This window comes from Ambystoma mexicanum, chromosome 2p, assembly GCF_040938575.1.
Source record: "Ambystoma mexicanum isolate Mex_15411 chromosome 2p, UKY_AmexF1_1, whole genome shotgun sequence".
NCBI lineage: Eukaryota > Metazoa > Chordata > Amphibia > Caudata > Ambystomatidae > Ambystoma > Ambystoma mexicanum.
Genome location: NC_090923.1, coordinates 276,303,509 through 276,319,233, shown reverse-complemented (window position 1 = coordinate 276,319,233; position 15,725 = coordinate 276,303,509). Strand labels below are relative to the sequence as shown.

At 51.0% G+C, this 15,725-nt stretch overlaps 1 protein-coding gene across 2 annotated transcripts in view; it reads left to right on the top strand.

Annotated features, from left to right (window-relative positions):
• Positions 1-15,725, top strand: part of STIMATE (STIM activating enhancer) — a 620,507-nt gene that overhangs the window by 156,899 nt on the left and 447,883 nt on the right. For both annotated transcript variants that reach the window (XM_069643543.1, XM_069643541.1), the window contains exon 4: positions 5,977-6,098. In XM_069643543.1, the coding sequence (XP_069499644.1) occupies positions 5,977-6,098 (122 nt within the window). The remainder of the gene's footprint in view (positions 1-5,976; positions 6,099-15,725) is intronic.

Below are 15,725 nucleotides of genomic sequence, written 5' to 3'. Positions count from 1 at the left end.
ACACCCATTGATAAAAAATGTGGATGGCACAAAACTACTACACACTGTAAAGGTCTGGTTGCAGCACAGTGAAGGGAAAATCCCTTGTACTGACCGCTGTCACTGGGGAAAGTTTCTTTAAGTTTCTCTAATGGCACCAACGACACAGGCGGGCATTACTCGTTGAACGTGGTGGCCAAGCCTCCCATGAAGCCACCATGTAAACTAACAATAGGCCACCAGCCTGTAACACCTGTGAAAAAGAAAGATAGAAACTGTTTTTAAATGACCTTAGTTGTCAATGACGATTCTTGTATCCAATGTCATTTTTGCCAGGACAAATGCTAACTAGACACTGCACAATACTGAATGACTAAACTGATATGACAATAATATATTGAAGTTATGAGAATATAGGAGACAACCATGAAATAGTGGTGGCCTAACTGAAATCCCAACCAGACTATACTTACTCGTTACTTGGATTACGAGGGCGAACTGTTGTGTGAAGTTCGTGCATAAGCACCATCAAAATACTCAACACGGACCGTGTGAGGCAGGCTGCCCTGAAGTCTGGCAGCTCGGTAAAGCATTGCGGCTGTGGATCACCTTGCAATATGTAGGACAAGCATCCAGAGTTTTCTCGGCAGCAGCAGTTATCCTCCTTGGTTGGCATTCGCGCGCACCGATTGCAGGTACACCAGGTGGAAACACTGTCCCTGCGACTAGGCCCAGGCTCTTCATCTGTTGAATTGTCCTCCCAACTGTTGTCCGAAGCCCCATCGTTTTAGCATCTTTCTCTTTCCAGTAATTCCTCCTCTGAATACTCGGGCTCGTAAAGGTAGGACATTGTTGCCATTGTGTGGTAAACAAACGAAAACAATTTACAGCGGTGGTACCTGGTATCTGTTGACACGGGCAACGAAGGTAGCTGACAGAGCACAGAAACGAGTCACAGAATACTCAAAGAAATACAGTGAGAGGAATAGAAAAGAAAATCTGCTGTTGTGTAACGGTCTGTTTATACTTATCGAGGAAAGCGGCTTCTTGCTGTTTCCATGGCGACACGTCATTAGATGAAGTGCAGAGAATGTTGACACGGGACGTGCTTTGGCGTTGTGAAATGGGCGGTACGCGTCTAGTGATGTCAGGCTCAGGGGCGGAGGATAGGATTTAGTGCCGCAAAGGCAGGTCACCCAGGGCGATGCAGCAAGTGATGAGATTGACAAGATGGCCACGCCCTGCTGCCTGATTTTGCTTGTGTTCAAGAGACAAACTCTGGTAAGGTGCATAGGAAATGTTTGTACAATCAATCGACTTATGGTTAAAAACACATGGCCGAACCATAGGGACAATAATATTTCTGACCGCACCATTCCTTTAATAGGTAGGGTCGATGCACATAACGTGCAGAGGGAAAAACAATTTTCCTGTCAAATTAGCACATTAAAAGTTGCATGGCTGCCTACGTGCCACGCAAGCAAAATGTTGAATAAGGGCTATGGAAGATTTTCAAATGTACCACTTTTAAAATGTTAAGCTACTTTTATACTGGTGCTGTTATTTGGCACTGCCAAGAGATGCCTTGGCGAACCTTTGCAGGTATGTTTTGGAAACCGTGCTTGGGTTTACCACTGGGTACCACTACCTCCTTGGTGCGATGTAGGTATTCTCTCTAGCGAGGCTGTTACCTGGAACGTTTTTTCTCTTCTGCGTAAAATGTACACTGCACCAAATTGTTCGCTGCTGCATTCCGTGATTTTAACTGTGCAGAACAGAAGAGTTGCAGTGTTAAATAATTGGGTTGTAATTATCATTTTACATAGCGCCTTTCCCCCCATTTGTATGGCCTCTATGCGCTTTGTGGTTGGAACGCCTCTGTGACCGTAGTCAATGTGTGGGAGAAATCTACGAGTTAATTTAAAGATGCTTGTGTCTTTTGCCAGGTTAGGACGTGGGTTAGAACTTCGGTCGGCTGGTTAGGCGCCAGTAAGCAGCCCATAGGTGGCCGGGTTGATAACTGTTTGAACATGCTGCGGCCAATGTTTCCCTGAACCTCTTGATGGAAAGTGCTCTCAAAGTAAAAGAGGATCTAGGAAGACTATTCGATTCGGCCTATTGACGAATGCAAACTTATCACCTCGGCATTATATTGTTCTTGGCAGTAAATCTTTGCACCAAACTTCATATTACATTCCAAAGTTTCCTGACTCACGGTGAGGTTATATTTCTTAAAAATTTGACTTCACGTACTACCCACTAATGACATTTTGGGTGCCAGAAACCAAATTCCAAGAGCTGATATGTTGTCGATTCTCCAAGTCTGAAGTATGGAATCCCTTTCATATTGGAGTGGAATGTAGGAGCTTGACTGTTTTAAGAATTAACGTTCCTTGACAAATTCTTCAAGCATTTTTGTACAACTCTGCTTGCGACCCTTTGGCGGGTTATATTAGAGGGCCCACAAATCTCGTGTAAAATGTGTAACTTTTTTTTTTTAAACTGTTTACCAGTTTAACTTAGTTTTAGAAGTGATTCTAAGTTTAGTTTATGCTGTGATCTTAATGTGATTGTAACTTTACTTCTGAGTTATGTATGATGACGATGTATGATTTCATTTGTATCTGTTTGCGAAAAGTGCGAATGTTGAACTCTATCACAATAAATAATTCAAGCTACGGATGAGAAACCCTTGTAAATTCACCTGCGTCAGATGTGTCCAATTTTCCCACTGTTAGTTTGTTATGTCTCTGATCACTGCATCAAGAGACGGAATGCCCAATTCTATCACGAGCTGTTAAAGTGGCCAAAAGAAAATTCCCTATCCATTGCTGCCCCCTTGCGGCCGAAAGCAGGAATAACTGAAATCCTTATTGAAGATTAATTCATTCGGATGACGTTTATCAGGAGAAGGGTGTTGCCAACAGGCGCCCAACACCATTTGGTTAACTTGTATTTGTGTACACAATTCTTATTCTCCCGCACCCCTATTAAATGTTGGACTTGTTCCTTTTGCCTCCAGAGCTTTCATGGTTGCGCTGTCAAAACAGTACCTCTGCGAGACCCGCACTTTAAGAACGACCCTTTGTTACACACTTAAATGCAACTTTTGTCTTATGCTTGAGTGTTAAGCTGATTGGAACAGCGAGGAGACATTCCTAACTAAAACAGTTGCTCATCAGATCTGTGCCTTTATTCGATAGAATTGCTGTCAGTTACCAAATAAAACTCTGTGCTTAATGCTACCTTGTCTGGCTCGATGCCGCCTAGTTAAACGGGCAAAACAGGATTCGTTTTTAGGCAGATATTCATTTTCTTAAAATTGAGCATAACCTGATCAACCCAATAGAGTGCACCAACCAATTTCTATAAAAGGAGTACCATAGCAGTTTATTCCATGTGTTTTTAAGCGCTGTGTAAAACGAAGATGATTTTCCAGGTGCGCATTATATACATCCTGGGACTTGTCCAATTCAGGATGTGGATAAGAAAGCAACAAGGATGGTCCTTTTGGCTTCACGTGTTTATGCATAGTTGTACCAACTCGTAAGATTATAATCCAGTGCCTAACTAGCACTGCTTAATCAAAGTGTGTAATCCTGGGCAAAAAATGTATTCTTGGCAGATTTACTGTTTTTTAGGGGACACAATAGTGTCGCCTCGTGCTCCTCTGCTGGAGACTCTTGAGGCCGTCACTTGATTCAATAGGAGGACTTATACATTCTCACCAGCCGGTCAGGGCACCGAAGATTCTGGTATAGCAGACGTGTTACAGCAGAAGCAACATTCATTGCTTCGCCTGCTGATAGCAGTCGCTGGCGCGCTTAGGCCGGCACTAATGCAATGCTATTGGGCCTTGTACAATTGACGTTTCGTTGACTCCGAAGTGCCAAGAGACAATTTAGGAGTATAGGGAGCAGGGCAAGATGTCTGTGTTGCGATGTTGGGGGGGTGTGTGTGGAGCTCTGAAACGTTAGGGCTTTGTTTGGTGTAGTGGGTAATGTTTGCTTCGGGCTGTTAATGTAAACTGAGGTTTGAAGCAATAGTGGAGAGTTTTGATGGAGTACCAGTGGTGGGTTAGCCTGCTTATTAGGCACATTACACAAATCTTGTGTAAGTTTAGTTGTCAACCTCTGTTAAAATGCTGGATTAATGTTGAGATGTGGTGTTGGATGTAGACTGATTTAAAGGTGGTTATTGTTGAAATCCCTTTCCTGCCAGTCCATCCAATAAGTGTGCACATCCTTTTTGAATTTGGAGTGCAAGCGGTTGCATGTGTGTAGTTTCATAGTAAGCCTCTTTCCTCCAGCTATTGTGCTATATTAGACTGTTGTGCTAAGTCACAAATTCATACTCATTTGTAGCACATTGCCTGGGCTCTCACTTTCCACTGCCCACTGATTCCTCTGACACTCAAACCGTGGCATTACTTGGGCATACACAGGATTATGGTACAATGTGGCTGGAATTTCACTATGAACTAGCAACCGACAAAGTCAACGACAAACTATATTGCAACCACAGCATTATCACTCTGGTAGGCACCGATACAAATGTTTATCTTTTAAAAGCTATGTTTTTGGGCAATAGCACTGTCTTAATGTGCTTTGAGCACTCGTATTACGTCTAAGAGGCTTCTTCGCACTTGTAGGCGGTTTTATACTGACTGCAAAATAAAAAAGTGAAATGACATGAGAAAGTGAGATGACAAGCTAAGCTCAAATGTCCGGACGAACAAGAGGACCATTTGAAGGACAGCAGGAGATTGGGTGTGCGGCGTTGTAAACTGTGCCAGTTACTGCTGATGTGACACTGGTTCCTGCATACGGTCCTTGGAGAACAGTAAGGGGGGTGGGCATTAAATATGACCGCCCCCTGTCTTTGATGGTAGCCGCAGTGGAATTGCGCTGTCCCCCACACCCACAGAGTACATAGGTCATGGATATAAAAATTCAGTTGACATTCTTTTAAACTTGGAGGGTCTCCAGCATTCTAGTAATTGATTGTTTCCGTACCAAGCGGTCCAAAATGCATTCTCGAAATTGAGTGAACCTAAACGAGCATTAGCAAAGCCAGTAGTTTGTGTAGGCATTTTTCAGCCACTGCTGTAATGGTACGATCTGGCGTAAGATGGAAACAGCTGGCAAATGGTGTAACCTGGGCATGTTATGGTAGTGCTTCGAAATTGCCTTTAGTAGAGCCACAATTCTTGCCTTTGCCAATGCTTGGAACAGGAATTTAGTGCAAGGGACAGATGCGAAGAGATACACTGCTAATAATCTTGCGGTGCACTCAAGCCATTTTTATCACGCCAGGAGCTGATTTACAGCTGCAGCAAGCCATTTCCTCCCGTTCTATATACCTGCACCCAACTTACGATCTGTAAGTTTGTGGTTAAAAAAACAGAGGCAAAGAGTGTGCCCAAAAGATGTCGCTGAAATTGCTATTCACACAAAAGTAGGAAATACCTAAAAGCCTGCTTATCAACATCATGGATGTCACCATAAGAGCATAGAGCTATCTGAGAGATCCCATGGGTGTGTATATGTGCGGGGCGAGGCAGTCACAGGCTGGGAATCGGTGTAGGTACTGGCAAAGCATGGGCAGTCAGTTGGTGGATAAAAAGTCAAACACCCACAACCTCCGTTCCTCCTCTTATCTCATATACTACCTTCATTTTCCGGGCCAGTAGTTTTGGCTTATAGGCAGCTTACATCGCCACCTAGTGGCAAAGACTAAAAATGCTTGTTAAACTTTCTGACGTTTTGTGGAAAGATGAACCTGTTCGAAATTGAGCACAAGGGTGATCGTCCAAGTGTGCATACAGTAAATGACTGTAAAGCGGCGTGCGGATGTCCCAGCCGAAAAGTGTGTGATAGAATAAGAGAGATCTTGGGATATCTATAGAAGAAAATAGCATTTGCATAATTGCAGAGCCATGACGGATGACCTTTTTTAAGATGGTGCACGTTTAGTCATTTTGCTTTCTTCCTGCAGGTACCTTATTAACTTCTTGCTAGATGCCACGTTGGGGATGCTCATCATCTACGCTGGTGTGCGGACAGTTGGTGTTGTAGTGGAATGGCGGCAGTGGGACTCTCTTCGGTTTGGAGAATATGGTAATATTTGTTCTCGTAATTTGTATACACAATTGATTTATATTAACAATCACCACTGAAGTGGTCTCCTCACATTCAGCTTTTCTGGATGTTGCTGTATTGTGCCCCTGCATGCGGTGTCCAGAACTTAAGTCTGTGGAGGAAAACGGAGTATACAAAAGTAGAGGGGATGGAAAAGGATGTTGCGATGAATCCAATGGGGTCATCGCTGATCTCCGGCTGGTGACCACCTCCCATATGGCCAGGGAACGGTTACATGAGGGAGAATCACATGGGAGGAGACCAACTCCAGGGTGACGTCTTGGCTTCATTGGATGAGACCTGGTTTCCTCATTTCCCCTTGTGGGGTAATCCTCTCAAACCCAATACCCTCATGGCCTATTGTCAAACCTCAAATGATTCTTCCCCAAAGCATATAGACCAAACTGTGCACTCCTTTTCTCCGAATCGCCTGAATACTAGGAAAAGGAAGAGAAGAGCAGAACAGAGCGGAAGAATCTTCAAGCCCAACAAGTGCTGTAGCGGTTGGCCGAAAACATCTATGCCTGGGGTAATTTAAAGACCGGCAGCCAGGCGCAAAAGACTGCTGCTGCTGTGGGCGAGAGATAAGTTTGCCTGTCTGTGGTTTGCAATCCCAAACGGGTGTGCCAGAGCTGTGTGTCTGACAGAGGAAGAAGTGAGATGCTGAGAGAAGAGGACATGCTGCTGAGATGCTTGAAGCCAGGAGCAGACCCTTACCTCCGAGAGCCTGTGAGAAAGCCTGCAAGGTGAAAGGAAGCCACAGGAGATGAACAAGCACTGAAGAAGCAGTCACAAAGGAAAAGCAAACGGAGTACCTTAAATGTTTGACTGTCAACAAGTTTGAGAGCGCCAGTGAGTCAACCCAGGCATAGTGAGGACCCCTGGGGCGTATCAGCAATCGCGCAACCACAACCCATATTAAAACGCACCAAAGAATAAAAGCCAATTGCAAAAAGGGGAAGTGATATACAATCAAGACCCTTACCAGTATGTGAAGGCATGGAATGCAAATATAAGAAAATACCAGAGCACATAATATATCAAGAGGATATATTTTCCAATCAAGCTAATGTGCAATTGTGGAAATGGATTAATTTAAGAAGTCCTGACAGAGGGAATCCAGCAGAACAGCTAGTGGAAGAGTCAAACCTGTCGCACAGATTGCCCAATTCCCTCATCATTTAACGCACATGTGGAGGCCATCTAGCAGCCAAACACCACGTTATTAACGACATGACCGAGTGCCCAGGTGCCTGTCCCCCGCACACTTTGGAACCTTGGTGTGGCGGTGCTGGAGCTCCGTGGTGCTTATCGCAGCTCGCCAGAGCACACAATGATGTAGTGTAGAAGTCAACATTGTTAGGCAGAATCCTGTGCAGTTCCCTTGGGGAACACTGCAAAAAGATTAAGACTACAGGAGTAAGCAGTAAACCCAATTGGTAGCAGTTTGCACCACCCAGGTTTACCTGGTAGCTGTGGCTGAGCAGTCCGACTTCTCTCAAGAAGAGTAGGGCAGTATGTAGAGTATACACAATAGGGCCAAAACACAGTAGAACAAACACTGACCAGAGCTTTGTATAAAAAGTATACAATTATTTATTTAAAACACACTTGATGACATATACTAGCACTCTCAATCAAAAGCAAGTTAAAAGAGTCAGGTAAGGTATACACACCTCCCTTAATAGCTATCAGACAATTCAGGGTTAAAACACTACTATTTGTTAGGACAGATGTGAGCGCTTAACCAAGATGGCACTCTGTTAATGTAGTTAAAGGGAGAGAAAAAGGCAGAGCATAAAAGATAACAGTCCCCAACACTTTTAGAGTTCAGAGCAAGGGGAGAAAGGCAGGTTATACTGTAGAGCCAATGTTCATAGGCTAGTCCCACTTTAAATGGAGCAAAGCGAAATGTGCCCAGGATCACATGGTTTAAAGTGCACTGAAAGTCTTTGCAGAGTGTTCAAAAGAGGTTGGGGTGATTCATAAGATATAGTTAAAAGGCCTGGAGCCAACCCAGTTTAGAAGCCAAGGATTTAAGGGTCACCTTTAGCAATCTGTAAAAAGGGAGGCCAGGCAGGACACAGTACCTACCTTAATGAGAAAGGAAGCTCCAGCGGGGGCAGTTGTTCCTGGCAGTGGTTGAAGTTTGTGGTTCCGACCAGGGGAAGAGAAGATCTTGTCGAGGACGGAACGGGGAGTCGTTGCACTGCACAGGGATGAAACCAGCCGCGGAGGTCCCGATTAAAAGGTGCGGTCCTTTTATTCGCGGTCAAAAGTGGTGTGCTTGGCATGGGCGAGTCGACCAAGAGACTTCTTTGGGAGGCGAAAAGAGTGAACTGGTTGATCCCACCAGCTCAGAGGAAGAAGACTGATGCTGGAAATGCATCGGAGGGACAGGGCCTCCGTATCCTTGTCCTTTACTGCTTTTTATCGTGTGTTCTGTCGCGCTTTCCGCGTAGGAGTTCATGTGGGACTCCTGGCAGTGCAGCTCTTTCTTTTGGTTTGGTGAACGGACCCATGGGATACCCTTATGGCACCCATGGGTGGGGGTACAACCCTGTGCCCCTCATGTATGTTTTTGGGCACCTGTGGGTGTCCCACATAGCAGGGTATGGGCTGGTGGCAGCTCCATGCTGAAATTGACAGGTGCGCGGAGTATCCTCCATTTTGGCATACCTTGGCCTTGCCATTGGGATCAGTCTATTCCTGATGGAAAACAAGATGGCCCCTGTGGCCTCTTGCTTTCTATTACCCATTACTTTGTTTTCCCAAAGTCCTGGGAAGCCCTGTCTCTGTCCCTTCCCCCTGACTGGCTGTTGGGTGGAAATGCCATATATGGTGTTGTTGTGAAGGCCCGGCCAGACTAGCTGGAGCCTTCCCGGTGATGTATGTTGTGGGTGGGACCTGGGTGAATAGAGTGTGTGACGAACATGCATTCTGTGTTGTGGGTGACTAGTATCTGGTGGTTGACCCAATGACTGAGACAACCCTGCCCGAAACCGGTATGAATGCAGCTTGGGAGTGTTGAATGGCTCGTTACGTGTCCCAATACACGTGAGTGTCTGGAGAGAAGTGAATGGCCTGAATACCTCGTGTGCCTGATTGGCTGCCTGCCTGCACTAATGCCCGTAGTCCTGATTGGATGCTTGAGTGTAACCGAGCGGAATGAATGGGAGATCAACAGGATATCTGGGGACCTCTCACTGCTAGGAATCGTGTTCAGAAGCTGAAGTCCACTATGACGAGTAACTGACGCTTGACCTTGAAACCCCCGCTGGACGAGAAGTGTTGTGGCTCTCCCTTGCAATCTGAAGGCTGCTGTGTTTCCAAGGACTGACCCAGAAAGGACCTGGTAAGGCGCCCTCTTCCCGAGCTACGAGGGACCATCGTGCACAGCTGATCTTTGCCAACGCTCCCTGGTAGACAGACCTTCGACAGGCTGCCGACCCGATACGGGGACTGCTGCGGAACTCCAAGGAGAAGCACTCAGACTGTTGTCCGCCACTGTCGATGACCGCCGCCGTCGCCGACCGGAGCCGCCGTGCTCCAGTTTGCCTAAGAACTTCAATTGATCATCGTATGCTCTCGCCTGCATCGTCATCCGCTTGTCTCCCGCTGGAGAAGGCCCGACTGTCGAGGAGCATCCACCAGCCACCGAAGGACCACAGACGCCGACGACTCAACGCTCTTGCTGGGCCACAGTTCTTCATCTTTTTGCGGTCCAGAACTATCGTCACCGAGGTGCCCCGCACGCCTCTTCCTTGCAGGACGCCAACGCTCTGTCGTCGATGAGCACCGCTAGGAACGAAGCTGCCACTTCCCTGCCGTAGTTCCACCTGTTCACCGTCAGACGTTCGACGACCCGTGACTCCTGCCTGGAAGGGATGCCCTCAAGAAGGATCGGTCGACGCATCGTCTGAGAACTCTACTCCACCAGGTACATTGGGGGGGGTAAAACCTTAATAGGAAGAAGTGAGACTATTGAACCTATGGACTGTGCTTGTGCAATATATCTTATTTTACATGTTGCCCAGGTGGGGGTGGATCTCCACACAGAACTGTGTCTAGGTAACGGCGTCAGCATTCTGCCTATTTCAACCATTTTACGTTCCTGCCTAGCTCTATTGCTGGTTTCTCCAGCATGGGGTCTGGCATGGATTCACATGCTCATGAATATTCCCCGTCGTCAGGCTGGGAATCCTCGGTAAAGAAAAAACCAGTATCAGTTTCGTTTCTGATCTGTCTTTCGTAGTAGTAACCAATCACTGGTCTCTCCGTCATACTGACCACAGCCAATGACTGCCCTCTACCTAAGCACCGCCTCTGGCAGCCATCTTCAGATTTTTACCGCACGTTCATGTGTTGGGATCCTCCTGCTATTGCTCTCGAGCGTTAGTGCTATTTTTTCACGTTTTTTCTCAAAAACTTCGTTTTTTCGGTCAAAAGAGCCTCAAGCTCCACCGACTCTCCATCCGATCAACGGGGACCCGTGTCGGATTCGTCTGCGCCCCTCAAGGGTGAAGATTTCGTCGAGCTATGCTTTTGGAGGACTCAGAAGTTTCTCAGGCCCGGACATGGCCCAGGAGAAGGGAAGCTCGACGCCCGGAAAGCTGTTCAGGATCTGCCCTGGATGCCAGCTCCAGAACGTCTTTAAGGAGGACGAACACTCCTTTTGTCTCTACTGCTTACATGAGGACAAGACGCACGTGGAGAAGGACTGTGCGTTTTGCGGCAACATGTCGGAGCGGACCATGAAGGACCGGCATCAACGTCTCGCCAACTGGCTGGAAGGGAAGAGCCCGTCAGGCGAGAAGAGGAAGAAATCCGAGCGGTCTTCTAAGACCTTTGAGGACGCCCCGGTGACGGGGGTCCAACACAAGGCCAAGCACCGCGAGTCCGCTGGCACCGGGAGCGCCGAATGGTCGGGCTCTACGGGCGCCAGGCAGGGCGCACCCTCCCCGGCACCTTCAGCCACGAGCCAACGCTCTGGGTCTGGTAAGAGGAAGGGCGAGCACCCGGCGAAGCTCCTGGAGAGGCCCCGGTCGAGCTCGAAGGCCCCATCGGAGGGGGAGCGAGGCAGTGTCCCCCCCCCCTCCCTCAAGGATAAGGCGGTGAGCGCACCTAAGGTGGTGAAGGCCTTAATCCATCCGGCCAAGCCCTCTATCGATACTGTCGCGGCGGCCCTGGCTCAGCCTGTGGAGGCTACACCAGTGGTGGCGACCTCGGGGCTCAGAGTCTCCCAGCCACCTCGGAGGGAGTCCTCTTTTGTGCCCATCGATAGGACCCCCGTGAAACCCCCGGCGGGGAAGAAAAAGGGGGGGCAGGGCGTCGTCGTAGATTCGGCCTCAACCTCAGAGGAAGAGCTGATTGAGGTCTTAAGCCACGGCCTCGGCGTGGAAGAAGACCGGCCCGTCGGGATGGATCCCGACGCAGGCGACGGCGACATTGTCGAGGGTACCGACGGGGTCCCTGATCGCCCGTCGGATTCCCCTCTGCCAGTGCCGCAAGACAACTCTGCTGCCATTTTGTTGGCTATACAGTCCTTATGTTCAGAGATAAGGACGAGACTACCGTTGCTGACGGAGGAACCTCTCCCGTCGGGGGATCCTGAACCGGGACCTTCAGGTGCTCCCCCGCCCAAGAAAAGGATTCACCCTCCACCTCCTTTTCAGCCGTTGCGCCCCGTCCAGCCCTCCTCCCCGTCCACCCGAGGGGATGATACGGGGACTGACACGGCAGCGACGGGTACGGATGACGAGGTGTACGACGAGGATCTACCGTCTTCACCTCCCACCAGGGCTTCTCCGCCCGACGAGATTGGATCGTTCCACTCCATGATCGGCAGGGCATCCGAGCTTTTCCAACTCTGCCCTGAGGAGAAGAAAAAGGAAGGATTCCTTTATCAACGGTGCGAGGCCAAGAGGAAGACGGTCCTTGCGGTGCCTCTACTGGACGACATTTGGGATGAGGGCCTCGCCCTCCTCAAGAACCCTTCCACGACGCCAGCTAGAAGAGACCGGTACGAGAAGAAGTACCGGGTCCCGGACGCAGCCCCTCCTGTGCCTCCGGGCGCAGCCCACCCCGGACTCTGTCGTCTCCGCGGCGGCCAGGAAGAAAGCGGGGGGGGGGGGGGGTGCGGCCTCCACATCGACTTCCCCACCGGACGGCGAGGGAAAGAAATTGGACGCTATGGGACGCAGGGTCATCTCGTCGGCAGCGACGACGATTAAAGCGGCCAACGCCTTGGCAATCATGGCCCGCTACGACAGGGAGTTATGGTTCAAACTGGCTCCCCTGCTGGACTTCCTACCGGACGACAAGAGGGCGTATGCCCTGGAGATCCTACAGGAAGGCGAGGTGGCGTCGGACCACGCCATCACTATTGCGACGGACATCGCCGACACTGGGTTTCGCCAGTTGGGCAACGGCGTGTGCCTTAGGCGGCGTGGATGGCTCAAGGCTACGGACTTCCGTCAAGACGTACAGACCAGAGTCCTGGACATGCCGTTCGATGGGAACAACCTGTTTGGGAAAACAGTGGACGATTCCCTCCAGGCCATTAAAGCGGACACTCAGACGGCCCGGGCCCTTGGGGTTCTGCAACGACGGACGCCCTTTCGGAGCAGCGGAGGCAAGGGCTCCTCCAAAGGTTCCGGCGGCGGTTTCTCCACCTACCGTCAAGCGGCCCGCTCGTCGTCTCAGGAGGCCTACAGAGGACGAGGCAAGTCTGGCGGACCCCGCCGTCGTTGCCAAGGAGGTCAAGGCGGCAAAGTCTTGTCGAAACAGGATTGAACCGGCCGTGGGGTCGGGCCCCCGCCGAAGCACCCCGGTGGGAGGCCGGCTGGCGAGCTTCGTCAGCGTGTGGGAGTCCATCTCCACCGACCGTTGGGTGCTGGACGCCTTAGCCCGGGGCCACGCGCTCGAGTTTCAAAGAAGGTGCCCGCGCGTCCCCCCCGTGGCCAGGAAAGAGCTTCACGTCCCTCAGCTTCTCCTGGAGGTAAAGGCGATGCTCAGGAAGGGCGCCATCGAACTCGTCCCAAAGAGGCTTCGGGGCTCCGGAGTTTACTCGAGATACTTCCTCGTGAAGAAGACGGGAGGATGGCGCCCCATCCTAGACCTGCGACGTCTGAACAAGTTCATCAAGGCGCAGAAGTTCCGGATGGTCACCCTCCAGCACGTCCTGGGTCAGCTGGAGGAAGGAGACTTCCTGTCGTCGTTGGATTTGGAGGATGCCTACTTCCATATTCCCATCCTAAAGGGGCACCGAAAATTCCTCCGGTTTGTGGTCCAAGGGCGTCACTACCAGTTCAAAGCCCTCCCCTTCGGACTACGGTCGGCACCCAGGGTATTTACCAAGTGCCTTGCACCGGTGGCGGCGCAGCTGCGCCGCGAGGGGATCCACGTCTACCCCTACCTGGACGACTGGCTTATCCGAGCCAAGACGAGGGAGCTCGCCGTGGAGCACACGGCAAGGACCGTCCAACTTCTCACGGACCTGGGATTCTCCGTGAACTACGGCAAGTCCCACCTGGTACCCGCTCAAAACGCACTGTTCCTGGGAGCGAAGCTCGACAGTGTCCCTTCTGGCCTCCCCGTCGGAGGAAAGGACCAGGTCCATCCTGGGCAAGGTACAGCGGATGTTGGTTTCCGACGCGGCCAAGGTGAGGTCCATCAAGTCCCTCCTCTGAATGATGTCTTCTTGCATCTACCTCATTCCCATGTGCAGGCTCCGGATGCGCCCGTTGCAGGAGTTCCTGGACGCGCGCTGGATCCAAAGGACGGGCGGCTTCGAGGAGAGGATCACACTCGATGAGAGTTTCCGCCGAGCGGTCCGGTGGTGGGGCAACCGCGCGCATCTGACGGCGGGCATGGACTTCCAGACCCCAGACCACCAGGAGACAGTGACCACGGATGCCTCCCTGGAAGGGTGGGGAGCGCACACCGAAAATCTGGCTCCCGACGGAGAGCTATCAACGTCCTGGAGCTCCGTGCAGTGTTCTGGGGCCCTCAGATCCTTCCTTCCGTCCCTCAAGGGCAAGGTGGTGAGGATCTTCACCGACAACACCACCACCATGTTTTACATCAGGAAACAGGGCGGAACCAGGTCCCCAGCGCTGTCCAAGGAGACGCAGGACCTGTTGCATTGGTCCGTCGCCCAAAGGATGTTTCTGGTGCCGTTTCATCTGGCAGGGATAAAAAACACCATCGCCGTGCCACGAGTGGGAACTACGGCAGGATCTAGTGGATCGCCTCTTCCGACGGTGGGGCACACCCCAGATCGATCTGTTCCCGACGGCGACGAACTCCAAGTGCCGGAGGTTCGCCAGCAGGTTTCCCCAGGCGAGGAGCATGGGCGATGCTTTCTCGCTCCCCTGGGAGGGCCTGTTCCTCTACGCGTTCCCTCCTTTGCCACTGCTAATCCGGCTCGTCAACCAGCTCAAGAGGTCACGGTGCAGGATGATCCTCGTCGCACCTGCGTGGCCGAGGCAGATATGGTTCCCGAACCTTCTGGACTTGTCAGCGTCCCCGCCAATCAAGCTGCCGGTGGACGCGGATCTACTCTCCAGGGAAGGAGGCGCCATCCTCCACCACGACCCGAAATCGCTGAACTTGCAGGCCTGGCTCCGACAGCGCTAGAGTTTGGAGGATACGACATACCGGCCGACTGCAGAGAGGTTCTTGCAAAGGCCAGGGCGTCCTCGACTCTTAAATGCTACGGACACAAATGGAAGAGGTTCTCTGTCTGGTGCCACGCACAGAAGATTAACCCTCTACGGATTACGGCTCCCCAGGTACTGCCGTACCTGCTGACGCTGGCCAAAGCTGGACTGGCACACGCGTCCATCAAGATTCATCTTGCTGCGATCTCCCGATACACCAGAACCACGGGCCGGACGTCCTTGTGGTCTCATCGTCTGGTGAAAGAGTTCATGAAGGGACTGTTCAGATCGTTCCCGCCGGTGAAGGCTCCGGCCCCGGCGTGGGAGCTCAACGTGGTGCTGACCAAGCTCATGGGACCTCCGTTCGAGCCTCTGCACTCGGCCCCGTTGAAGTTTGTCGTGGAAAACAGCGTTTCTTGTGGCCATCACCTCCGCACGACGGGTGGGAGAGATCCAGGCCCTTTCCTGCAAGGCCCCGTACTTGACTTTTCACGACACGAGGGTAGTGCTCAGGACGCACCCCTCCTTCATGCCCAAGGTACCGTCGGACTTCCATCTCAACGAACCCTTGGTGTTGCCTGTGTTCTTCCCGTCGCCTTCGTCGCCGGCTGAGAGGACTTTGCACTCGCTGGATGTGGCTAGAGCGCTGAAGTTCTACGTGGACCGCACGAAGTGTTTTCGGAAGACGTCACAACTCTTTGTGAACTTTGGACCTGTCAATCAGGGGAAGGCTCTCTCGAAGGCTTCCATTTCCAGATGGCTCTCCGGCTGTATCATGTACTGTCATCGGTTGGCAAACCGACCGCTGCCTGGCCGTCCGAGAGCCCATTCCACCAGAGCGATCGCAGCTACCACGGCGTTCCTTTCTGGTGTGCCCCTGCTGGACATATGCAGGGCTGCTACGTGGAGGTCGACGCACACCTTCACGAAATTCTACTGCGTC